At 45.6% G+C, this 25,984-nt stretch overlaps 2 protein-coding genes and 1 long non-coding RNA gene across 3 annotated transcripts in view; 2 read left to right on the top strand and 1 right to left on the bottom strand.

The window, feature by feature from the left end:
• The window catches only part of SH3RF3 (SH3 domain containing ring finger 3), a gene marked incomplete at its 3' end in the record, with an annotated part of 310,591 nt that extends 307,766 nt beyond the window's left edge, over window positions 1-2,825 (bottom strand). The window contains exon 1 of the mRNA XM_039223149.1: window positions 2,078-2,825. Within this exon, the coding sequence (XP_039079080.1) occupies window positions 2,078-2,650 (573 nt within the window). The remainder of the gene's footprint in view (window positions 1-2,077) is intronic.
• Window positions 2,826-2,956: 131 nt separating this feature from the next.
• On the top strand, window positions 2,957-4,549 carry LOC120224907. Its single transcript, XR_005526701.1, has 2 exons — window positions 2,957-3,966; window positions 4,392-4,549. It is a non-coding gene; the product is annotated as an uncharacterized LOC120224907 (long non-coding RNA).
• A 19,590-nt stretch (window positions 4,550-24,139) lies between these two features.
• On the top strand, window positions 24,140-24,274 carry LOC120224904 (shieldin complex subunit 1-like; the record flags this gene model as incomplete). The annotated part of the gene is made up of 1 exon (XM_039223148.1): window positions 24,140-24,274. A coding segment is annotated over exon 1 (135 nt), but the record flags the coding sequence as incomplete, so codon positions are not given.
• Between the last annotated feature and the right edge of the window lie 1,710 nt (window positions 24,275-25,984).

Here is a 25,984-nt window from a genome sequence, read left to right as displayed (position 1 = left end):
AGGGTAAAAACCCAGAAGATACTATGAATTCCACCTCCATTCTCTGAAAAGCATCAAATATGAGACTGGATTTCATTCAGACTCTTCTGGAAACCCAAACTTAGTCCTTATGAGGTGAGTCTGTGAAGAAAGGGGTGAGGGTTACACTCAGTTAACACAACAAAAAGAAAGATTCTGTGTTCTAAAGTTTCCTGAAGCTCAGAAAGCCATCATCAGTCTGATCACTACATACGCCTATAGAGAAAGTCCGCCAATAACCCCAAAATCCAACCAACGAAAAATTAACTCCCTGTTACTGTTATGGCTAAAAGTTGTAAGTTCAACCTCCTTGACAATTCTTTTTAATGCTACAAATGCCTCAGAGTTCCAGGAGCTGCCTCAGGCCTTTCAAATGTCAGAGGCTACCTCCTAACCTCCTGATCAAACACAGTTCATGTAAAATGAGTTGGGAAGGCATCTGTAAATACAGGCCCATCAAAAAATGTCCTGGTGTTTAACTAGAAACATCATTCCAAAAATCATTTAGTTCTCTGAGTAGGAGGAGGGTAAACCACCTATTCTGCAAATAAAGACCTTTCATTATAATACCTTAGATGAAAACAGCAAGGACAGGAAGGAAAAGTTTGAAAATCTTGAACAAGCACACTCATGACGCTTTTTAATCACAATTAAAACCAAAGAAAAACAACTTAACTGCTGTCCAGCAGTGATCCCAGGTATAAACATTCCTTGACTATTCTTGACTGTCCATTCTTCCTGATCATAGGAAAAACAGTTTGGCAAAGCATGGCATTTACTTCTAAAGCTCAACATCCAAGGGCTTAAGTCCCTAACCTCAAAGATGTTGTAGTACTAATTCACATGGTTAGAATTGTCCTAGCATCTTGGTGTTATACATATTGGAAGGATTATTTAAATGGTTTATGAATCACCAGCTTCTTAAATGGTCAAAAGTAGAGAAGTAAGATTGTGTTTTCTGAAATGAATGATAACTGCCATAGATCAACAATGTATTTTTTTACCTTTAAATGGCATTTTTCTACATTTAAAGAAAATATAAAACATGAATATCTTTCTTCTCACTTAAGTCAGCATCCCACAGGTATCCTCCCCCTCCATAAAAATAATAGTAGCAGAGGGTGTGAAATGACACCTTCTAAGTAGCTTCTGAAACCAAATCACTGAGGCCCCAAGATAAAAGCTTTCACTAAAACAGAAACAGTGAAAGATGCTGTACAATGTAGTTGCACCAAAAACAAACAAACCAACCAACCAACAACACAAGAAAACTCAAATAATGTCCCACCTGGGAATGCAACCATGCCTAAGAGCCCAAGAGAGGACCACAGTTTCCCAACAGACCAAGTCCAAGACGCCTTCCATTTCCAGGTTAACTTCTTCCTTCCCATTACCTTAAGTTTGTAATTGATGTCCCCCTAACCCCCAATCACACAACTCCCTCTGCCCAATCCTCCCTTGCCAGACATGCAGGCAGGGCCAGAACCCAGAAAATAGTAACCACTAACTTTAGAGGCCGAGGAGGGTGTGCAGAGGTCTAGACTGGGGTCCAGGGAAAGAAGACTATTTCTGGGGAGATGGGAGGGCCCAGCAAAGTTAAGAAGGGGGAGAAACAGGCCCTGCCAGCGGGAGGATTGGAGGGACCAGAGGTTAGCAGAGGGCAGGAAGGCGCGCCCACCCTGGGGGAGGATGGGGTGTCACCATTTATGAACAGGTGGCAAGGTTTCCTAGGACCGCATTCTGGCACAGAGCAAGTGCAGGTGGTGCGAAAAGGGATTCCAGAAAGAGGATTGATGGACAGCAGTGGCGGACAAGCGGTTCAGAGGGGAGGGGAAAGGATGCGGGGCAGGCAGGGGTGGGGAGGTACACGGTGTCCAAGAGTTAGCAAGTGGGACTTGAAGGGTTACACTCACAGAGTCCCTGGATTGAAGCAAGGTGGAGGAAGAAGAGCAAGGCGAAGGCCACTATGAATCAACCTCTGGTCTCCCCTGTCCTTCATCACTGCCCCCTACCCACCCCCCGACACACTGTGGCGCCTCACTACGAAGCAGATACCCACCTTTGCCACGGGCGCACTCCTGCCGGTCGCCAACTCACGCAGGCTGGCGGCTGCGCTGCCCGCCGCCGCAGGGAGGAAGACCGGAGAGCCCGGGGCGCTGCCTGCCGCGCTGCCCCCGCCACCCGCGAGCGCGGAGGCCGCTCCTGAGCCGGGGCCGGGGCGCGCGGGCGGGCTGCCGCCGGGACTGGCACCGGCGCGGGGCCGCTGGCGAATGCCGTCCAGCAGGCGCACCAGCAGAATGTTGGCAGGCAGCTCGTCCACGCCGCAGCCGACCAGGATGCGGCACTCGGGGCAACGCAGCTCGTGGCGCGAGCACACGATGCTCTCCAGACAGCGGCGGCAGAAGGTGTGCTGACACGGCAGCACCTTGGCCGTGGTGTCCAGGCGCTCCAGGCACACCGAGCACTCCAGCAGGTCCAGCAGCGACGACTCGTCCATGTCCTCGCCCGCCGCCGTGGCCGTGGCCGCCGCCCGCCGCCGCCGCCGCTCACCCGGCCTGTCGTCGTCGCCCTCGCTCTGCGCAGCAGCGGCGGCCGCCTTGGACGCGCACAGCCAGGACGCTCCGAGCAGCATGGGGGAGGCGCCGGCGGCGGCCGCGCGCAGCTGCCTAGGTCCCGGGGCCGGAGCGGGGCCCGCCGCGGGCAGCGGGCATCAGGATCGCGCCTGGGCGGCCGCCGGGGAGCCGAACTCAACCAGGACTCCCTTCACCCCGACTGGCGGCCCGAGGCTCCGGCCTCGGCGATGCAAAGTGCAGCACTGATTGGCCTGCGCGGCAGGGACCGGAGTTCCGCGCCCCGGGAGCCAACTCCCGGCCGGCGGAGCCCACCCAGTCCTTTGGAGCGCTGCGCCCGAGGCTGCGGGCTACACCTGTCCCGCCGGTTGTCCACCCCGCCCAGCGCTGGGGGGAGGGGGACCCAGGAGCACCGCCGGGCACGACACTCAGCGGGCGCTGCCCTCAGAGTGGCCGCCCACTGCCCGGAGCCCAGCGGCAGGAAGTGCGGGTAGCTGCCGGTCGGGTCCCCGGGGAGGCCTGGGCGCAGCGTGCGCGCTCCCCCGCACCGCTGGTGAGCCGCACCGCCCCCGCGGCGCCTCCATGCGCCCAGGGCCTGCCCGCGAGTCCCTGCCCCCAGAGGGTTCCGCCGGACCTTCCTCGTCCCCGGCCGCGAGCACGTGCGCAGGGAGCGCGCAGAGGTCACGGTCAGTGAGGGGCGCAGGAGAGGAGACGCTGCGCTGCCCGGACCTCCCTTCAACTAGGGCGCTCCCGGCAACTAGACCTGTCCCTTAGGGCACGTCTAGGCCTCCCAAGAACTCCGAACGCGCACTCCTGCTCAGGCTCTGCCCAGTCCCCTCCGGGAGCCCCGAGTCTTCCCTCTGGCTCTCCGCGAACCTCAGAGACGGAGGTTTCCTCCCGACGCTGCCGCGAAGGAAAGTTTGGGCGGTGTTATCCCGACTGCCTTCCTCGCCAGCGCAGGCAAGCAGCTTAGGAACAGAGCCAACACCCTGGCATCATTTTTGACGACTCCCCGGAGCGCTCCTGGTCCCGGTCCCCTTTCCAGGCGGCGCAGAAGTGACAAGCCCGGAGCTGCGGGTGTGGGTGCGGGGACGACCCGCCAAGCAGTAGAGGAAGGCGCTCGGGTTGGCTGAGGCGCCCCGGGGCGGCTCGGACTCCTCCCGGAGACAGCCCGCCCTCCCCGGAGTCGCTAGTCCGAGGCCGGCGCCGCTGCCCGCCGGACCCGCACCCTCGCGCAGAGCACCCGGCTCCGCGCCGCGCCCACTGTGGCGCAGTCTCGCGAACCCCGCTCCAATTTCTCCCCAGGAGGCGCAGAGGAAGGGGAATTCGCGCTCTCCCTCCCGACGCCCCGGCTTCTGGGAGCGTCAGAGCAACGGAAGTACGTACGGAGGACCGGGAGCAGCAGGGAAGTTTGGCGGTGGGCTGGGGTCGACTGGGAAGATTCCCTGCAGTGCGCTGCCCCCTCGTGGCCGCTTCGGGTTCCCAGCGCGCTGTGTTCCCCATTCCTCCTGGGTCCAGCACAAACCATGCATGGACCCTGGGCTGGAAGCTCGCATAGCCAGATAGTTCAGAAGAGGCGCTGAGAGCCCGCCTATCAGGCTAAACTGTGGTTTGTGAAATTAAGTGTACCTTTTTTGGCTTTTCAGAGAGAAAATAATTATTTGTTGAGGCTTAAATGCCAAGAACGTGTCTATGCATTATTTTATTTAATCCTCTAAAGGGCCCTGTGCGATAATTATCATGAGCGAGAGATAAGTTATGAAACCATCGATGCTGAATTTTGTTATTTTTTTTTGTTTCTAGAACTAAGATCACATTCCACTGGAATATAAACTCCCCGATCGGCTACATATTTTTATATTTCAAAAGCCCTAGAGCCTGGGGCATTTCTTGGCACAGAGTCAGTGCTTAACAAATATTTGTGGAATTAATGAAATAAAGGTCTCAGAATCATCATCTAATGGTGTTTTAAACGCACATCTTAATATCTCCATTCCAGATATCCTGAGCTCATGTCAGGTTGCCAGTTCCTAGAAACTTTGTAACCTGCCAAGTGAATGTCTCTTGATGGTGTGGATTTCACTATGCATTATTCACATGAGCCACGGCAACTGTGTGAGGCAAATGGCATCCCTGAGCAGCCTGGCTAACAGGAACCTAGGAGCAGACTTCCCAGGAAACCAGAAGGCAGGTCACAGTGCCCAGAACTGCCTTTACGTGCTCCTCCTTTAACTCTTTGACCCTCCCTCGGGAACGACAAAGGGGAATGTTCAAAAGGACCCAGAATTCTTGATCCAAAAGCAGGTGACATGGACACAGGATACAAGGGAGAACAAGAGGGGGAGCCCTCAGACACTGGGAGGGTTTGCAGAGAGCAGGAGCCGCCTGTACCCCAGGTGCCTTTGGTAGTGAATAATCGAACAATAGAAATGAAGCCAGGTTTCAATGACCAGGAGAGACTGAGAGCACCTCACAGGGCCCCAGACTAAGAGCTGTGCCAGCTTACTGCAGAGGGACCACAGCGTGCCTTGCTCTTCATACTTCCCTATATGATGACATGCTCCTTCCCTCTCTTGTACCAGCTGCCCCTACTTCCCAACCCACAGTATAGGAGACACTGTCAAAGCTCCAGAAGCATGTCATCTAATGGCTTCAGCCACTCACTAAAGATAGTTATCTGATGCTGTCAGGGGCTGGAAGTTGTAAAACCCTATCATCTAGCTTGGTCTAGGGAGTCACTCTCTGGACCAATGTGTGCTGGCCAGAGGAGCAGGATCATCTATAACCTGGCAGTGCCCTCAGGAGTCACACAGAAGGAGAGGTGAGAATTTCCAGAACAAGTGGCATGACAGACAGAACCACAGACACATGTGCGAGGGGCCCAAAGCCACCCCTCTCTCCTCAGCTTCCCTCTCTATGGAGGCCACACAGGAGCAAGCACAGCCACTGAGCCCACCTTTCTCAGACATCCCTTGCTTCCATTCTATCCCTTAAGCTCCCGTCTTAACCAATTCCCACAGCAGACAGCTTACAATCCCAAATGTACTTAGACTACACAGGGAATGGAAATTCATGAAGTGGCATGAAGTAGATGAGGCAATAGAGCATGGTGGGGCCTGCAGTGAGCAGTGCCTGCACCTTGCAAAGTGCATAGCTACTCCTCGGCTCCAGCCAATCACACATTGCCTTGAGGAAACGAGGGCCTAGTTAATTGCCAGATCTTTCTACTTTTCAAGAGAAGATGGAAGGCCCGCTTTTTATGTGAGATCTCCTGATGTTCAACAGTTGGCAACCAAATCAGTTCTCAAAAAAACACCATACTAGCCAAACAAAATGAATGTATGGCCAAATTGGCCCACAGGCCACCAGTTTTCAGTTTGTGATTGAAGTAGCCAAGTAAAATGTACTACATTGTAAAGGAATTTAAGGGTGTGAACTAAATAGTTGAGGTATTACAAATACAGTGTTATATTACTCAGTTAAATGTGCACATGTTCAATAAGGTAATTATATAAGTAAATGATTGAGAAGACCTGGCTTAACAGCCACTCACAGGAAAAGATCTTGGGAATTGAGTCAACCACAAGAATAATATGAGCTAACATGAGTCATCAATAGAGTATGACTGCCTGGAAAAGTAATGAAATCTTACGATGCATTAATGGAAGTTAAAGGATGGAATATGGAAAGAAATAATCCCATCGTACCTTGGGCTTGTCAGACCCCATTTGCAGGATTACTTTCAATTCTGGGAACCAAATATTCATGGCAGGTGGTAATTGCATCTAGAGGCCTCACCCATGAATTTAGGTTGAAGGAAGAGAAGATGTCTATCCAAAGAAGAGAAAGCTCAGAGGAAACAGGATGGGTCACCATATGTCACATTCTTGGCTGTCCAAGATCTGAACTCCATCTTAGATTTGGAGGGTTATCCACTTGCTGGAAGTCAGATATTTGTTTTTTCAGCTGGTGTATGGGATGTGGCTCAGGCTCTTCCAGTTGAGAGCTACCCCCAACCCCATGCCCTGAGAGGTGGAAGGAAGGTGGCTGGTACAGCATCATGGAGTTCCAGCTGCAAGGGCAGGTGGGGACTGAGGGCAGGGCCAGCCATGTTGTATGTTGAGGACAGGGGTCAACTGTTGTCACCATACCCACCCCAGGCATGATTAGCATGGTAAGCTTGGGCTGTGGTCTCTGCTGCTTTGCCAGGCTTCCTGGTGATCCTATGGATGTCCCAGTTTTCCTTAATTAGTTTATTTTTTTGTTGTTAAATCAGCCAGAATCCATTTCTGTTGTTTATAACAGAGTATTCTAACTAATATACATTATTTATTATCAATCAGAAACCAGTTGATGGCCCTTAATATGCAACAACTGTTACCATGCTGAACAGCATGGCCTTCATGCTGGAAAGGTATCAAAGTGAGCACCGTTCATTCATTTAATAAATAGTTCCTTAGTACGCTGTACATCAGGTGCTGGGTGAGAGCAGAGCCTGGGGACCAGGACAGGCAATGTGGTACAGTGAGGAAAGCCTGTCTCTGGGCTCATTCAGGCAAGTGGCATCATCACTGTGAACCTCAGTTACTTCTATAAACTAAAAACCAAAACATCTCACCTCTTGGGGAGCCTGGGTGGCTCAGTCAGTTAAGTATCTGACTCTGGATTTCAGCTCAGTTCATGATCCCAAGGTTCATGAGTTTGAGCCCTGTGGGATTCTCTCTCTCTCTCTCTCTCTCTCTCTCTCTCTCTCTCTCCCCCTCCCTCCCTCCCTCTCTCTCTCTCTCTCTCTCTCAGAATAAATAAGTAAACATTTAAAAACTTCTAATCTCATCTCTTTAGAGGCTCTTGAAATCTCTACAATTGAATAAAATGTTAGAAGGGATATTTGTTTTGCCTTGTTATTAGGAAGAAAACTAAAATGAATTAGAGTTACAGGGAGGCAGTTTACAGCTAAACATAAAGAAAGGCTTTTTAATAAGGCTGAGTTGTCCAACAACAGCATTGGCAGTCTTAGGAAGTAGAATCCCAAAAAAGAAAGAATTCAGGCAAAGTTATTTCTGTAAAGAATCTCATTAAAGCACCTCTTTTCAGCCCAGCACTGCTTCCTTTGGGGAGCCACCCCCATCCCTGGTCCACATGGCCCTCACAGATGGCTGTTCACTGCACCTGCACCCATGTCCCCAGCAGGCCCAGGGGCCAAGGCTGGCCAATCAGAACCATTCACCCCTAGAGATGATTAGTTCCGGGTGGGCACATCACTCAGCAAGTTCTGAGATTTGGCATACAGATATCGATATTGAAGAGGAAGAGGGTCTCTCTTCCTTTTGGAATCTGAGCCTTAAAGTTGTAGACCCCAGGATTTAGGTGGCCACCTCTCCTTTCCTGTGTGGAAAGCTTGCTAGAGCATGGATGGGAGTCCATGAAGGAAGCTGTGCCTACAGCATCCATACGCCATTATAATCTTGCTTTTGCTTAAAGTCAGTTTGAGCTGGGCTTCTGTCCCTTGCAACCAAGTGAATTTCAACACACCATCCTGTGGCTGCCATGACCCCACCTAAGTACCCAAGCTTAAGACAGAAACCAACCTTGAAGGCATCCCCTAACCTAGTCCCTTATATGTATTTGGTTACCAATTTTTTCACAGCTTCCTAACATCATAATGGATGTGTATCCCCTAAGTCCCTCTCACTGTCTCTAACCGGATTATGGCACTTTCATCCACAACCTCTCCCCATCCCATCCACTGCGGAGTCTTCACTGTGGAGTCAGCTTTGCTTCCTGATGCAGGGATGCTGCCTCTTTTCCATGGTTTTCCATGGGCTATGACTCTTCATTTTCGAAGCTCTTTCCCAAACCCATACTTCCTTGCCCATGGGTGTAACTGATGCTGCATCTCTCTGCACCTGTGGAAACCCGTCAATCTCACAGACCACTCCTTGCAGGAAGCCCTTCCTGATTGCCTCTCCTGTGAATCTGCTTGGCCCTTTTTTTCCTGCATCTTTCATATTCTGCCCTACTTTTATATTTATTTTGTAGCAATCTTGTAGCCCTACCAGCCCACAAACTCCTCAAGGGCAAAGTCTATGTTTTAGTGGTCATTAAGATCTGTCAAAAAATGCCCTGAGCAGTGTAGGCATTTAATAAATATCTGCAGAGCTGGACTAAACTCAGTTTGAAAGGGCTGAACCACTTGACCTCTAAATTCCCTCTCACCCCAAGACTGTATGAGATCATAACAAATGCTTTTCAGAATCTGAGATCTGGACCTTCTATTATGCTTTCTTTTTATAAAAAGAAATGAATCTCTCAAAATAAATTTCATATAGTATGTGTTGTGTGTGCAGGCATGAAGTCATAACAGCAAGGCTTCTAATAGCTATGAACTCACGGCTTCTAGTGCTTATAATGTCTACATCTGTAATGCAAGGAGCGAAGGCGAGCAGGAGCCACACCCAGCTACGCTGTATGCAGGCTTGGGACCCTCCCAACAAACACCTTAGTTTTGACATCAGTTCTCCCTCCTCTGCAAAGCATGTGGATTTCTCTCCACTCAACCTCTGCCCTTCCAAATCCTTATCTATTGTTCTGATCTCTGGAGCAAGCCCTCTGGTATAATTAGTCCTTCGAGTCTATTATTCATGTATATGAGCACCCATTCAGTTGGTAGAGCACTGTCCTAGGCCCAAGAGAATCAGCAGGCAGATCATAGTCCATCTTCAGGATTTGCAGTCTATTTGTGAAGTCAGGCCACCTATTGAAACATGTTATCATGAAGGGCAACAGAAGAGTCAGTCAGTAGTGTTCCAAGGAGAAGGTGCTGCAGTCTCATAGATGGACTCAACTTGCCTGGGCTGAAGGAGGGGAAACAATCCTCAAGGCAGGGAGAACATCATCTACACAGTCAAAGGTGGAGTGTGAGAGGGCGAGAGGAAACCTCACTGGCAGGACAGGGAGCAATGGGTTTGGAGAGTAAGTAATCAAAGGCACAGCATGAAAGCACTAGAAAGTCAAGGATTGGTTGGATCCTGAAGGTCCTGAAGAACCATCAAAGGTCTCTCCCAGGGCATTGCAATGTTTAGAAAATTGGGCAGACCTGAAATGCAGTCATCTGGGGCAAGGAGAAATCTGAACCAGGGAGGCACAAGATAGGAGCTCATTGGTTAACAGATAACATAAGGTGTACAACAACGCGAATGAACTGAATGCCCTTGAATACCCAAAATGGTTAGAATGGTAAGTTTTATATTAAGTATAGTTCACCATAATTTTAAAAATAGACATACAAACTAAAATAGCATGGGAGTAGGGGTCCAGGTTTTGGCCCTACAGAGGACACGCAACAAACAGGTGGAAATACGATAGCTAAACAAGTATGGTCACAGAATGAGAATCAGCTTCCAGGCACAGCCCCACACTGATGTTGAATCCATGTACTGCCTCCCTTTTATAGGCAAGGAAACTGAGGCAGAGAGAGGACAAGTAACTTGCCCAGGGTCCCACAGCTACCCAGTAAAAGAGTCAGGATTCACATCCAAAGAGCAGAACTCCAGAGTCTCTTTTATATCTGCCTAACCACTGGAGCTCATGAATAAGGCAAGACCCAAAAATGCACACTTGAAATCATCAGCTTCTAGACAGCAGGAAGACCTGGGGGAGGGAGTGCTTTCATCCATGAGGAAGAGGCGAGGAAAGCTTTTGGAGGGCAGAGCCCTGGGGAGCACTGCGCTGCAGGGAGGTGAGGAAAAGCAACAGAGAGGAATGTGGACACTGAGTAGCCATGAGAGTCGGAAAAGAACTGGAAAGGGCAGTGAGAGCATGTGGTCACCCCACTAATCAGCAGAGGAAAAAAGGCAGGTGTGAAGGTATTACCAACTGGGAGCCACGGCTAACACCTGCAATGTCAACCTGCAAGCTTCAGGAGAGTCACACACATTCACAACTGACTCTGGTGCCTCTCGCATTCAGCCTGCTACATCTCCCAGCTTGGGCTGTTGAGCCAAAATTGTGGGCTACAGAATCAAATAGGCATGAAGTCAAGCCTCTTTCCATCAAGACCAGTTCCCTGTCTGTGCAAGTTGCCAAGGCTGCCCAAACCTGCCTATTCGAAGTGAGATGAGTTCAACCTGCCATATCATTTTGACAGGCACTTCAGTGAAACAGTGTTCATGGGGTGGAGGCTATCAAGGCGCTGATCACATGCTCTCAACTTTCACTGCCCCAGACCATGACTGCACTTGGGAGATCTCTGTGTCCACATGGAGTCTTCTCTGCTCAAGTGCATGTGGCCAGCTCTAAATGGTGACTGGCTCTAAAGGTGACCCTCAGCAATGGCAGAGGATAGTTCTCTTGCCCCTTGGGAAAGACAGCTCTACACTGCCTCCCCCAAATCCCCTGTGAGTTTAGGCTATGAGTGCCCACAGTGCAACTCCATTGGCTAACTTCCCCCTCTCTGTGTCACAACCCTGCAGATTTGCCCAGGACCCTCTCCTAAACATATCACTTGCCTCCAATCCTTCCCCTGTGATCTGTTTCTGGAGGAAACCCAAACTAAAGCAGTGTACAATATACTGAGCAAAGAGTGGGCACTCAACAAACATAAACCTTATTCACCAAAAGCGTGTTCCCTCGGTTTCCCTTCAAAACTACGTCTGTAATCTTCATTTTGATGTTATCCCTCTCTCATGCAACACAAGCGCTTTGCCTCCCTTTCCTGAATTGAAGCTCCCTGAGGATTTGGATTTAAGCTTGTATCCTCCCCCATGAGCAAGCACAGTAGTTACTTGGTAAACACTTGTTGAATATACACATAAAACTAAATACGTCCTCTCCCTGGTTAGATGCAGGAGGAAGAAGATCAAGAGGAATCATGGAGACCCTCCACTGAAAAAGGGAGCCCAGAGAGGCCAATTTAAGGGGCCAGATAACAAGCTTTATTTTAGACACATGAGTTTGAGGTGTTGGCAGGCCAGGGAGGTGCAGATGTCTGGAAGTTAGGGATGTGATTCAGAGCTCTGGAGGGAGATCAGAGTCAGGGAAGTGAGTCTGGGAGTCATTTTCCTGGAGGTGATGGATGAAGCTGCAGTGAAAAGAGCAAGCACAGTTTCCTCCTGGGAACCTGCAGGAAAGAGTCTTCCCCACTTCCTACATGGAGGACAGGGGAGGAGCCTGCACCAGGGGGCCTCATCAGTCACTCTCAGTTACTCCTAACGCTTTCCATCTGCAGGTTGCAAAATGCTTTACAGATGTGATTTAGTGCTACACAAATGTTGCCCTTCCCATTACAGAGAGGGTGACAGAGGAACATTCTCAAGCTTGCAAAATATATGCCTTGCATTTACTTCACTAGAGCAGTCATCCTAGGTGGTTACAGTATAAATGTCACTAGTCCATGTGCAGGATGTGTAATTGCTCCACAGAAACTCACCTTTGTTTCTTAATGTTGAGATACCTGGATGCCTGCTTTGGCAGAATTTGAACTACTTTTTAGCCTGCATCAGCTGCCCCATGTGAGTTGGCACTTTCTTGACGATAGATGAGGCAGCAAGGCACCTTCTGTCCTGTGTCCATCTAGTTATATCATCCTGCATCCATCTAGTTATAGACAGGTGAGACAGGTAGGTATCCACTGAATGTAGAAAGTCAGTAGGACTGTTTTTGCAACTTACAAAGACTATCCCCTTCCCCGAACCTCTCAGTATATAAAGCTGAGAGGTTGTCAGTCAGTTTCCATAGTCTCCTCAGTCCTTCAAGATACTGTTTTGACTGAAGAGTACTGGAAGGAGAGGCCACCCAGAATGTAAGCTATCCCCCATCAAAAGAAGTGAGGATGGTCTGATGACCTAGGTCTTGATGATCGTGGGTCAGCTAACCCAGCTGAGCTGGGTGAGGCTGAAAGATCCTCCCTACACAGCCTCTTGGAGGGATAACAGTCACATGTGTGAGGGTAACTTCAAGAGATGCCACCTGGAGAGTTCCATTGGCTGAAGATGGCCCAAGGGGAGGGACTGGCTCCTAGAATGTCTCATGGACATCTAGTTACAACTGCCCTTGTTCTAAAAGCGAGTGAGCCCAGACCCCAAACACAGTGGCTTTGCTGGGAGAGCATACACGGGAGTCATCCCCCTTCTCTCCAAGATGAGCAGGGTCAAGATAACAGCACCCTGCAGCATGCCTGAGGCCAACAGAGGCAACCACGGGGAGCAAAGACAGCAGGTGTCAGGGACCTCGGGCAAAACCTTATAGCCTCCAGTTCTCCCCCTGCATGTCTAGGAAATAGCCCCTTTAGACTGGTAATTCTTGGACAACGAGGAGGGAGGTCCTGAGACAAATTTTAATCTGATCAGGTGGAGACTGAAGTGATTACCTGGAACATTAACATTTGAACATGAATTTGTTCAAACTGATGAAACAGGTCATTCAATTAAATAAATATCTAAGGCAATGAACATTTTACTCTGATGATGTATCGCTTTGTTACTGACTGCAGTTTCCATAGCACTGTGACAAAAATATTTCAAATTCTTTTTGGGAATTAAAAATAATCCTGCAGTTGTCTGTTTTCTTTCACAGTCTTCAAAAGAATTATAATAAATTCTCTTCTCCAATTTGGAGACATAACACACCTTTTTTTAGTTTGGCTCAAGAACTTGGAAAGTACTTAAACTCATATGCATGGTACAGTTATTAAGCTAAAGCACTGCATTGGTAATATGTTTAACACAATAAAGAAAATCCCATATTTAAATTACAGTCATAAGCAAAATGAGTGAAAATTGAATATAAAAAAAGGTTCCAGAATAATCACAGTATAATTGACATTGAATAATATTTAATATCTAAATTCATGTCTTGGCAGAAGTACATCCTAAATCATCCAAGGAGAGGTTGTCAATTATAAATAATACTGATGTGTTTTCTAGAAAAATATGAAACCCTTTATGAAAGATACAGAGCTAAAGTAGAATAATCAATCTCATGAGAAAGTAATGGAATCTTTTCACAGATAAGATGATATTCGCCTCCTTCTCAGGAAAGGTTAGAATCCTTTTTTTTTTAATTTTTTAAATAGTTTATTGTCAAGGTGGTTTCCATATAACACCCAGTGCTTATCCCCATTTGCCAAGAGTTGTTTTTATTATGAGCTGTGGTGAAATACATAGACCTTTCTATAATAAAGTACATATTGAAATTTTACATGTACGTTAATGGACATCACTTCCAGAGACTCCAGGGCTGACAAAACCTTCTTGGCATTTCCTCAGAGCTATCATCAAAAGAGAGATCTTGTATATTCCTTGAAAAGCCAGATCATAGCCTCAGGTGTGCCTAAGATGATGCTTTCTAGGAAAAGCTTTGTAAAGGCAGCAAAGGTCACTCAGTTACAAAATCATATAACCAAATTCATAATGTCCCCTCATCCAGCCTTTATGTCTCATGCCAATGCCCCTGCAGCACGGTGGCTGCCCACCATCTCATGGACATTGCCAGTGACAGACAGTATGCCAGCCTCCGTCCACAACCTGGAAAGTCTTTCCACGTACCTGGCCTGCATTGACCAATAACTTTTACCTACTTTCCCTGCTATAAGAAATTTGGAATAAATGTGGTCCCTGACCACGTGGCTCTACAAATATTTGAAATTACAGCTTTTTTTTTCCTAGTAAATCATCTGGTGGACCTGGTATGAACTCTGTTGACATGCTCATTCTTACCCAGAACAGGAGCGATATTTGTAGGCCTTATCATAGTATGTCATAGTGAAATGTTACAGTTATCCATTGCCATGTAAAAAAACCACTCCAAAATTTAGAGGCTTAAAATAATGGCACTATTTGTTTTGTTCACACATCTGTCATCCCATTCCATGGGAATAGTGTATCTCTCCTCCATTCAGCTCAAAGGAGGGGACTAGAGTCAGAAGGCTCACATACCGGGCTGTCAGTGCTGGTTGACCTTGGTGAGGGCTGTCAGCCAGACACCTACATGTAACCTCTCCATATGGCCTGGGTCCTAAGGTGAGCATACTAATAGAGCGAAGAGGTGCAAGCCTCATCACCTCAGAAGTCATGCAGATTGCTTCTGCACCCCATTAATTCAGACAGACATAGGCAGTAGTCACAAGAGTTAATGCAGGTTAAAGAGCTGGCAAAATACACCACACCTCTTGATGGGAGAGTGACAAGATTTTAGAAGAATATATGGGACTGAAAATATTGCTATAGCCCTTTTACTGGGAAACTACCATGTCTCAAATACAATAGGTATGCAACCTCATTCTAGAGATGGTTTACTCTGAAATGCTGAAGAAGATGATAGAGACCCAGGGTAAATGCAGCAGGGGACAGAGATCAGATCGAGGCTGTGCATTTCACTGTTCTGGACTATGGTTGCTTCCCTTTGTCTCCAATCATAACTTGCTCTCATCCCATGCTGATAATCAACTGCTCAGTGGTGTAATGGGTGTGCAGCACCATCCAGAACTTTAGTGTTCCCACAGCACAGCTGTATTTCAACTGTTCATACAGACAAACCTTTGTAAATACAGATCTACATGTAAGTAATGGGACTTGGATCATTGTGTGTGGCTGAACTGAGGCCAGTATATGGAAGGTAGAGGGAAGGGGATGTTGATGCGTGATAAAAGATGGTGATCTATTCATTCAGAAATAGAGTGGACTGTCTTCTAAAGCAGGAAGTTTCTCAGCACAAAAATAAGCAGTAACTGAATCATCATCTGTGCATTTAGCTAGGGTAATGCCAGTTGTCATTATAAACAAACCCCAAATGTTCCATGCCCTAATGCAATAGAAGTTTATTTCCGACTCATGTCCAATGTGAGCATCCCAGCTGGTAGGGGTGATGAAATGGGTGATGATACAGGACCCCCACACCTTCCATCTTGCTGCTCTGCCCACTGCAGTGTTCGACCCCTCTGTCTCTAGCCTGAGGACTGTGACACACAGCACCTCCACCTCTATTGATAGGTGTGAGTTAGGCACCTGATCTCACCTGGTGCAAGAAGGCATGCATAGCTGCCTCCCCAGACAATTCCGTATCATGGAAGAAGAAACCTGAGCTTTTAGTGACCAGCCAACTGACTCTGACACAGATTGCAGATGGAACTCTTGCATTGGCCAGGAGATTGAGCCTATTAACCATCAAGGTCCCTATGTCTCTAAGAGTCTATAATTCTCACAATACTAGATTTAAGTTTTAATCATTGTCAAGACAGGAGTGGAGGGGTATCTCTATCAGTTCCAGGTGTTATTTTGTTTTTGCTTTGTTTTGTTCTTATTTTTGAGAGAGAGAGAGAGAGAGAGAGAGAGAGAGAGACAGCATGAGCAGCGGAGGGTCAGAGAGAGAGGGAGACACAGAATCCGAAACAGGCCCCAGGCTCTGAGCTAGCTGTCAGCACAGAGCCCGACGCGGGGCTTGAACCCACAAACCGTGAGATCATGACCTGAGCCGAAGTTGGAAGCTTAACCAACTAAGGTACCCAGGCGCCCCTCCAGGTGTTGTTTTGGTGGGTGATGATATTGATCAGCCCTGTGGCTCTGGGGTAGGACTTGGACAGGAGCCCCCAATCCCCTGGCCATCTCTCAGTGCTGTCGGTAAGCTATCCCAAGATTAAGGATATCTTGGAACTCTGCCCCTTTCCAACCATGGTAAATGCCACCCACCTGTGTTAATGGTTCAGCGTCAATCAGACCTTATTGTAATTTCCAGCATCCTAACTCCATTGGCCCTGAAGCATTCCCACCCACTCACAGAGTTGTTGCTGCTTGCCAGAAAGGCAAGCAATAAATCCTACTTACCAAGTATCCCAGGAGGATAGACACCCAGGCATTATTAGGCAAGTAGGATTTCATTTATAATCCACTTTATGCCTGTTGTACAAAAATGCCTGCATATATTAGATTCCAACATCCCTACTATACCTTCTAGCACCTTGTTGCAAACAAGACTTGGAGAAACAAGTAAGGCATATGAAGGAACCCTCCTGGGCTCTTTAGTCTCTGAGAGGAAAGATACTGTGTTGCTTAGCAGAAGTGGTTGGCTTCTATTTTCAGGGTCTATTCTGAACATTTGTCACAGAGCCAGGGGGAAGGAGGACTGTGGGATTCATGTGCCCAATTTTCCATATACGGGGTGGAAGAATTTAAGATCAAAGGTTCTTTTTATAATGATAAGAACATAAGGACCATAGAAAAATGTAAGGATCATTCCAAGACTATTATCTTCAGGAAAAGAAAATTGATTCAATGTCCTTTTAAATTCACCTAATTGCATCAGGATTAGTAGAACTGAGCCTCTAATCTATTGATACAAGTTAAATATAATTTGCACTCACATTTATGAAGTCTTAAATTTTGGCTATAAAGTAAGATGGGATACTAAACATTCATGTCATAAATAGAAAACATATTTTTATTAATCAGCAATGAGTTGCATTTGAAGGAAGCAATTTAATTAAACTTGCAATACAATAAATAACTGGTCATTAGAAACCTATTAGTGCTCTTGGATTTCCTGTGTCTGCTTGCCTTTAAGTAATTGCTTGCCTATACTTACCTATGTTATCTATAATTAAGTATAAAAGCTATTTTAAAACACCATTAAAGTCCTGAATTAAATTCACGTTAGCAGCAAAACTCAGAGTCAGAACGCCCACAGAGCTTCTGGGGCTCTGTGCCTGTATTACCCACAAGGGTGGACCCCACATTAGTAGCCCACACTAAGGAAGTTTGCTGGCAAGGAAAAGAGTCAGAGCAGTTCTCCACGCTTTTCACGGATAAAATGACAAACCTCCCCAGAAGGCTGTCCTCACTTTTCCAGAGCCCTCTTTATGTTCATTCATTCATTTCTTTGTTCATTCATTCCATACACCTGCTGAGCACAGTCAGGCACTTGCTAAGATCACACTATGATGACATAGGATTCCTCCCTTCTGGTACTAGAAACTGACTGTGTGGAACAAATCAGGCACCAAATAAACACTTATTAAATACATGAAACAAGTGACAAAGTGATGCAAGTTTGAAAAATAACAGCACACAGCAAGAATTGAGCAGCACTTATGCCCAACAATATCCTAAACTGCCCAATTGTGTCCCCAATATGAGGAGGCTGGAATTGCTAATGTATGACCCTCCCCAGCCTATTCTCTCTTCTGGCTGCTGGAGTCCGGCTCTGCCCCTGAGGGCCCTCACTGATGATCTTCCCGGCCAGGTCTTTGGGCTCTGTGATCCAGAGAGGAAATGGAGGTGGCAGGAGGCAGGACGGGGTTGGGTGGGCAAGGACTCAGAGAGTGGCACTGAGGAGTTGAGAAGGAGCTATGGTGTACCAGTAGGGTGACCATACCCCTGGTTTGCTGGGGACACTCTCAGGCTATGTGTTTTCTTTCGGTGATTTTGCAGTGTGTTGACTTAGCTAAGCAGGAGCTCTGCTTCCCAGAATTCCTTTTCCTGGATGTTTCCCAATTAAGGTTGGCACCAGGCAATGGTGTGCAAGATTTGGAAGGCGAAGGCAAAGAAGCTGCTCTCTCCCTGATGCTGTGAAGGTCAGTGGAAGGCCAGATGCCACTATACCCCCACCTCAGTCTAGGGGCTGGCTGTGTCATTGGAGCAGCAGGCTGGCCCCTGCGGGCCCCAGCCGGGCACATGGGCACGAGCTCTTGCAGGCCAGTCCTGTGGCTGAGGTTGGAGGTGGTGAGAGATGGAGGTGCGGTTTGTCCATGCTCTCTCTCGCGTGACCTTCAGCCATCCCCCCGACTGCCTGTGTGACAGACCTCTGGCCAGCACCAGATGCTGCACCTGCAGCAGAGTCTTCCTCGTAGGTTCCCACAGCTACATAGGTTTGTCTCCTGCAGGGAACCCCTCGTTCTCTATCATTCATTGTGGCTCTGCTTCTGCAACTGAACACTGACCAGCACACTGGTCTCAGGGCTAGTATTATAGCAGTGCGCCTCCTGGAATAGGTGATAACTATGTGTTCACCTAAATATAAGTTGTTGGGAAAGGGGAGATTTTTATTTTCTTAATTAAGTTTTTATTTAAGTTCTAGTATAGTTAACATGCAGCATTATATTAGTTTCACGTTTAACACTTTCATGCATCACCCAGGGCTCATCACAAGTGCACTCCCTAATCCCTGTCACCTGTCCCATCCACCCCCCGACTTCCGGTAACCATCAGTTTGTTCTCTATAGGTAAGAGTCTATTTCTTGATTTGTCTCTCTTTTTTCCTTTGCTTGTTTTTTTTCTTAAATTCCATATATAAATGAAATCATACGGTATTTATATTTCTCGGACTTATTTATTTTGCTTAGCGTAGTACTAACTCCATCCATGTCGTTTCAAATGGCAAGATTTCATTCATTTTTATGGCTGAATATACATATACATATATATATATATTTCACACCTTCTTTATCCATTCATCTATCAATGGACACTTGAGCTGCTTCCATAGTTTGGCCATTATAAATAATGCTATAATAAACATTGGGGTGCATGTATCCCTTTGAATTAGTGTTTTTGTACTTGGGGGATAAATATGTACTAGCACAATTACTGGATTATAGGGTGGTTCTATTGTTAACTTTTTGAGGAACCTCCACACCCTTTTCCAGAGTGGCTGCAGCCGATTGCATTCCCACCAACAATGGGGAAAGGGGGGATTTTTAAACAATTGCTGCGGTTGGTGCAGATTAAATACCTCTGGCACAGATTTAAAGGTACAAGAAATCATGTTGAAATTTCTTTTTATTACTGAGGCCAGGTTTCTCAGATCCAGTCTTACTGAGGCTGGATCACCAGAGCCGTGGCTTTACGAGCATAACCATGCAGAGGTAATAACCATGAAGTAATGTTTGAATGAAGATCAAGGGAGATATAGAACTGAACTCCAGCAAAAGACAACCTTGGGGCAGAGACACTGCACCATGTCCAGTGATCCTGGTAATAATGAGACTGGAGACTGGGCACCCACCGCTGCTGGACCTGCCCAGACACCACTAACGGTGCACTTGTCCCTGAGAGTACCACTCTAGCCTACTATCCTCACTTTGTGCTCTCCTCTCAGCAGTCACTGAGGTCTTTTTACACTCTAAACGTGTGTGGCAGCTACGGAAAATGGAGAAGGCCCACAGAGCACCTATAAACAGGAACAGCAGGAAAAGAAGCTAAGGGATTAGAATTCTGTTTTCCAGAAAAAGTGGCTAGTGTTGGAGGCTGAGCTGACAAAAATGAGAAGATGCTCCCTAAAAAGGTAGTTTTGCATTTCCAAGTGGGCCACTGTGTTTGAGGACAATTTGGGAGGTTTGCTTAGACACTTATGTCCTAGAATGCTATCTTGTACAAGATATGATCTTATACCAAGGCATAGCACATTTCTCAAACCAAACCACGTGGCTCCTTTACATTCATAGCTAGTAGTTCACAGGTCCTTCATCTGTGAAATGGGGTAATTACCTCCTTCATGCACTTGTTGCAAAGACTAAAGTTAATGTGTGCAAAGCACTTAGAACAATGTCTGGCTGATAGTAAGCTTTCCGTACATGTAACCATTATGTTTACTGTTACATCCTGACTGTTATCATTTGTAGGGTCACACAGGCTAGAAGGCTTGCCTCCAACCTCTCTCCTGCAGCAGGGAACAACCAGCGGAGAGGTGTGCCTGCAGCCCGGAGAGCCCTGCACAGCTCAGCACAGTGCCCCCACATGGCTGGTGCTCAACAAATGTTGGCTCCCTTTCCTTGGTCATGCAATGAGCCACAGTATTCTTTTTCAAAATGGTTTCCTGCACCACAGATCACCCCTCTCCTGAGGATTTCATGACACTGCACAGCTTTTCCTCGTTTGTCAATATCCGCCCCCAATTCCTTTTTTTTAGACAAAACAGCTCATTAAATAATTTATGGGAATACTTTGTTCTCTTGCAAGTAGTTAGTTATTTGCATCATTCTGTGTTACTTACCATGTCTTCCAAAATGCAAGGTTCTTACCCAGCTAAAAGAGAAGGAACACCGGGTAAGAATTCAGAGGACAGGCTAAGGGGCCCTTACTCCAGAGAGGTTCTGCCAACTGCATTTTGACAGGTGATGCGTTTTTGAGAAAATAGCTCTAGATCTTTAAGATGATTATTCCTTACTATGGAAGAGTTATGTCAAGGAAGAACAATTTTTAAGTGTTGTTCCCTCCTCATTAAGTTATCTGAGTATTTGGAAATTAAAAGCTAAAGAGAACTTGATGGAGGTTTTCTTTTTTAGATACATTCTGAGATGCTTTTATTTCAGCTTGATTTTTTCTTTCTTTTTTCTTTTTTTTAAGGAACATTCTTTTAGAAATACACTCTGTTATACATTGTGCCATTCTTTAAATTTTTTCCCTGCCACTCTCTACATTAGATTTTCTTATAATCCTTAGAAATTGAGTCTGGAAGCTGAGAATTGTCAGGGATCCAGCTGGAGGCTGAGAGATGGCCGGCTAGTCGGTTCAGACACACAGCCTCTGAAAGCACTGGTTAGTTACCTTTTGATAACTGGACTCTGCTGATTCAAAGACTGTCTAGGGCAATAAACTATATCCTTGAATTTGCCACAATTCCATCATCAGGCATCACCCTGCTCCTTCCTTCTTTAGAGGAATGTGTCCTTATGACTCACCTGAGCTCCCAGGTCATCTGTCCTTTTTCCTGTCATCTTGACGCTGTTTTTACAACAATTCCGTCTCTTTTTTTCACTACTTCTGCTTCTGTATTTTCTTGTTTATCATTTTAACATTGTATCACACAGTAACTACATAAATGATACTGACAAATTACCCAGTATTGTTGCCAGATTATTTAGTGCAATGGTCAAGAAAACATTCTTTTTTTTTTTTTAATGTTTATTATTTATTTCTAGGAGAGACAGAGAGAGAGACAGCGTGAGCAAGGGAGGGTCAGAGAGAAAGAAGGAGTCACAGACTGAAACAGGCTTCAGGCTCTGAGCTGGCAGTCAGCACAGAGCCCGACGCGGGGCTCGAGTCCACGAACCGCGAGATCATGACCCAAGCGAAAGACAGACGCTTAACCGACTAAGCCACCCAGGCGCCCCAAGAAAGCATTCTTGAGACCCTTACTGCAATTTAGTTATAGCATGACCCATGGGCAGAAAGGGCTGCACTTTTGCTGTTGTATGCTTCGTGCTCAAGGGGAAGGAGATGTGCAGGGAGTATTAGATAAAAAATGTCTTCTTGGAATTTCTTCTCCTAAAACTACTTTCCCAAGATTTCCCTGGTGCTTATCATTCAGTTTGATATTAACTGCTATTGGTGAGGTATACAGGCAGAGATATATTAGTGAGACCTTTTAAGAACATAGCAACCAGCACATATTGGATCCTTGTGGAAACCATGCAAGCTATATGTCAGGCTTCTGGGCTAATGGAGAACATTTTTCTGCTTCTATCCCTCATCAGTATGGGGTTCTTTTTAATCTTTATCAAAGGTAAAACAGGTACAAGGTAGTGAATAGCAAAGGCGGCAGCAGCCCCACTCCCCCCACCCTCATGCCCACCCCCACACTCTGCTTGCAGGGCCTTTCTTGTGCTTCTAGCACAATTCTCCACCAGTCTAGCCCATATCCCTACTCTCTTTCCTGACTGTGATCTGCAATAACAGCCAGGATTTGGCTCCTTTGCTCCACTCCACACCCACCTTCTCCCTGGCTGGAGGGTCCCTCACTTTGTTTTAGCTCTTCTACTGGTTAGCTGGATGGCACTAAATGACTGACTAAATCCCAGCTTGCATTACCAACAGTGCTGACAATGTGGCCCAGCTCTGGGTTTTGGAAGCTGATGACTGTAGAGCCTTACCTTTTGCTGTTGTCTTTGAACCACAAGTTTCTAGTTCAGCTTTCTCCCCTTCTCTCCTGCCTCCACTCCTGGAATTCCTTATTGTCTTCCCGTTTCTTGCATTACTTGCCTTTATTTTTTTCAAGTACTGTATCATAAAATGCTTCCTATGTAATGTACCATAGCAAATAAACCAATTAATTTAACATCATCAACAATACTTAGTTGTCCTTTTAACAAAGAGAAACTCAAATTCTAATTTTGCTACCAGCTTACTTTTGATATCAAAATTCATTCGACTTAATTAACTTCATTCTATCTTAGCCAGCTTGACTACATATTAAAATCATTTTCCCAAAGATTCTTTTTCCACAAACCTTCTACAACTTTCTTTTGTGTATTCAGATTTTGTCCTGTTTCTCATTCTAAAATAATCAATGTTACTTTAGGACAAAATTACATTCTTTCCCTTCAACAAAAATATGTTTCCATTCCTCATACTTTCTCCTACTTTCCTTGTAGATGGGTCACATTTTTAGAAGCTTTAATTAAGTTTATTAAAATTCATAACCCTTAAAAACCTTAATTTCTGGTGAAAGCTAAGAAGTAAACAATTGTGGACAGTCTCTTTTCCTAGCCTTCTATGGACTGGAAGATTTATAAATCTTTGTATAACTTTTGTAAATGAAAGCTTTCTTGTAGTGAATTTGTCAGTGTGACACAGGACATGTTTACTAATAGATCCAAATAGCTTTAGTTCCTCTGCAAAAGGAAACCCAAAGTAAATAAACCCATGTTCATCAATTAATATTTCAATATTTTATCTTATCTGCAAATGATCTAGATATTTAATGAACATCCATCACTTACTTTAACTTAGTAAAACTGTAAGGTTTCAGATTATCAAAAAGACATCAGAAAACAATTTAAAAAGTTTTCCTAAAAGCTTTTATCCCACTTATATTTATTTAATTCACCCTTTCTCAACAATTATGTTTAAATTACTTATGAAAAATCTATCATACCAAGTTATATGCTTGCTGACAAACTTTGTGACAAAGATCATATGAACTTACTTGACTAATAAACCCAGCAAGAATAAAAGTTGCAAGCCAAAATTATATTCACTCTTGATCATTCTAAACACATATGTATTTAATTCAACTAATATATTTAAATTACCTTTAATACCAAATATTTTCCCAGATCAGATGAATCTGAAAGGCATTGAGTTAGTTCCTATTGTATTTCTGAAAGTCTTAGGACACTTAATTTATATAAATGATTAATTTCTTTAAGTCAATTAAATAGGACTCTTTTACAAATAAGTTTTGGCAATACCATCCAGAGGTAGAAGATATCACACATCTACACCAAACACATGTATTTGACAGTACACACACACACACACACACACTATAGCTTCCATTCTATAATTTTAGCCATAAGATGGGCATGATAATACAAAACTCACTAGATTACAAGAGAACAGTTCACCTATCCAGATAGCTAATGCTTTTTCTTCTAAATAAATGGGGAAGACACTTGAAATTTTTCATTCACCTAAGTTTCAAATAATCTTTACCCCCTTCTATTTTCCTTCTGATAAGAATTACCTCCCTGAGGTTTTCATTTTTAAATAATGGCCTGGATAGATAACAAATATGGCGTCTCCACTTCCGGATTTGGATGTGCTGCTGTTGTCAGTCAGACTATGACGACCCAGGAAGCCACTCCAGGCAGCCAGTCTGAGGAGAGCAGTGCCTTGGATTTGCCAACAGTTAATGACATAAGAGATTACGTGCTGCAGAGACCCCATCAGGAGCCCAACAGTGAGCCTTTTAGTTCTGTAGAAGCCCTTGCTAGTCTTTGCTCTTCTTCTTCTTCTTCTTTTTTTTTTTTTTTTTTAAATTTCTAGGAGAGAGAGACACAGCGTGAGCAGGGGAGGGTAGGAGAGAGAGGGAGATACAGACTCTGAAATAGGCTTCAGGCTTGGAGCTGGCAGTCAGCACAGAGCCCGACGCGGGCCTCAAACCCACGAACTGCGAGATCATGACATAAGTGAAAGTCGGACGCTTAACCGACTAAGCCACCCAGGCGCCCCTAGTCTTTGCTCTTCTGATCTGGATCCAGGGACCGCTGGACCCCGGCCATAGCCGGCCTCCCGACATACTCCTGCCACAATGGCCTTCCTCTGGCTACTTGACCATGGGCCACCTCAAGAAACAAGCCAGAGTACACAAGGTGGAGAGTCCCAAATATCACTATGAGTAGGAAAATAAAATAACCAAGGTCCCAACAAGAGAGACTAAGAGATACCATTCGAAAAACACACTCTGAAAGGATAGGCCCTGGACAGTCAAAGAGTCTTCTTGGATACAGCAGTGCTCATAGGTGCAGAGAACATAACAAGTCTTTAAATCTAACAAGAGCCAGAAAGCTAACTAAAATGAAGAAACGAAAGAGCTCTCCTCCAAAGAAACTCCAAGAAGAAATGACAGCTAATGAACTGCTCAAAACAGATATCAGCAGCATAACTGAACAAGATTTTAGAATAATAATCATAAAATTAATAGCTAGGCTTGAAAAAAGCATAGGGGACATCAAAGAAACTATGGCTACAGACACAATGGATAATATAAACAGACATGAAGAATTAAAAAAAAAACGAGAAATAAGATACATAATAAATTAGAGACCTCCAATGCACGGATTGAAGAGGCAGAAAGGAGAATAAGTGATTTAGAAGACACCATTCTAGAAAAACAAGAAGCTGACAAAAAAAAAAAAGAGACAAAATGATCCAGGAACAGGAAAGAAGAGTTCAAGAACTCAGCGACACGGTCAAACGCAGCAATATCCATATCATAGGAATCCTAGAAGAAGAAGAGAGAGGGAAAGGTGGTGAAGGAGTCCTGGAACAAATTATAGCAGAGAACTTCCCCGACATGGGGAAGGAAGTAAATGTTGAAATACAAGAGGCTCAGAGGAAACCCCTAAGACGTAACTTGAATCGATCTTCTCCACAGCATATCATAGTTAAAATGGCAAAATATAAGGACAAAGAGAATTCTGAAAGCAGCTAGGGAGAAAAGGGCCCTAAAATACTAAGGGAAACCTTTCAGAGTGGTGACAGACCTATCTACTGAAACTTGGCAGGCCAGAAAGGAATGGGGATCTTCAATGTGTTGAACAGTAAAAATATGCAACCAAGAATCCTCTATCCAGCAAGCCTGTCATTCAAAATAGAAGGAGAGATAAAAAAAACCTTTCCGAATAAACAGAAATTGAAAGAACTTGTCACTACTAAGCCAGCCCTACAAGAAATCCTGAGGGGGACGCTCTGAAGGAAAGGTTGCAAGGAACAAAGATACCAGAGACACCACCACAAATATGAACCCTACAAAAGATACAAAGACTCTAAACCCACATATTTCAATAATAACACTGAATGTAAATGGGCTGAATGCTCCAATCAAAAGACATAGGGTAGCAGAATGGATAAAAAAACAAAATCCATCTATATGCTGTCTACAAGAAACTCATATTAGACGGGAAG

The sequence above is a fragment of the Hyaena hyaena genome, unplaced genomic scaffold (genome assembly GCF_003009895.1).
Source record: "Hyaena hyaena isolate Hyena2069 unplaced genomic scaffold, ASM300989v1 scaffold_1281, whole genome shotgun sequence".
Lineage (NCBI taxonomy): Eukaryota > Metazoa > Chordata > Mammalia > Carnivora > Hyaenidae > Hyaena > Hyaena hyaena.
Note: the sequence above shows the minus strand (reverse complement) of the source record. Positions and strands in the feature narration are given on the sequence as shown.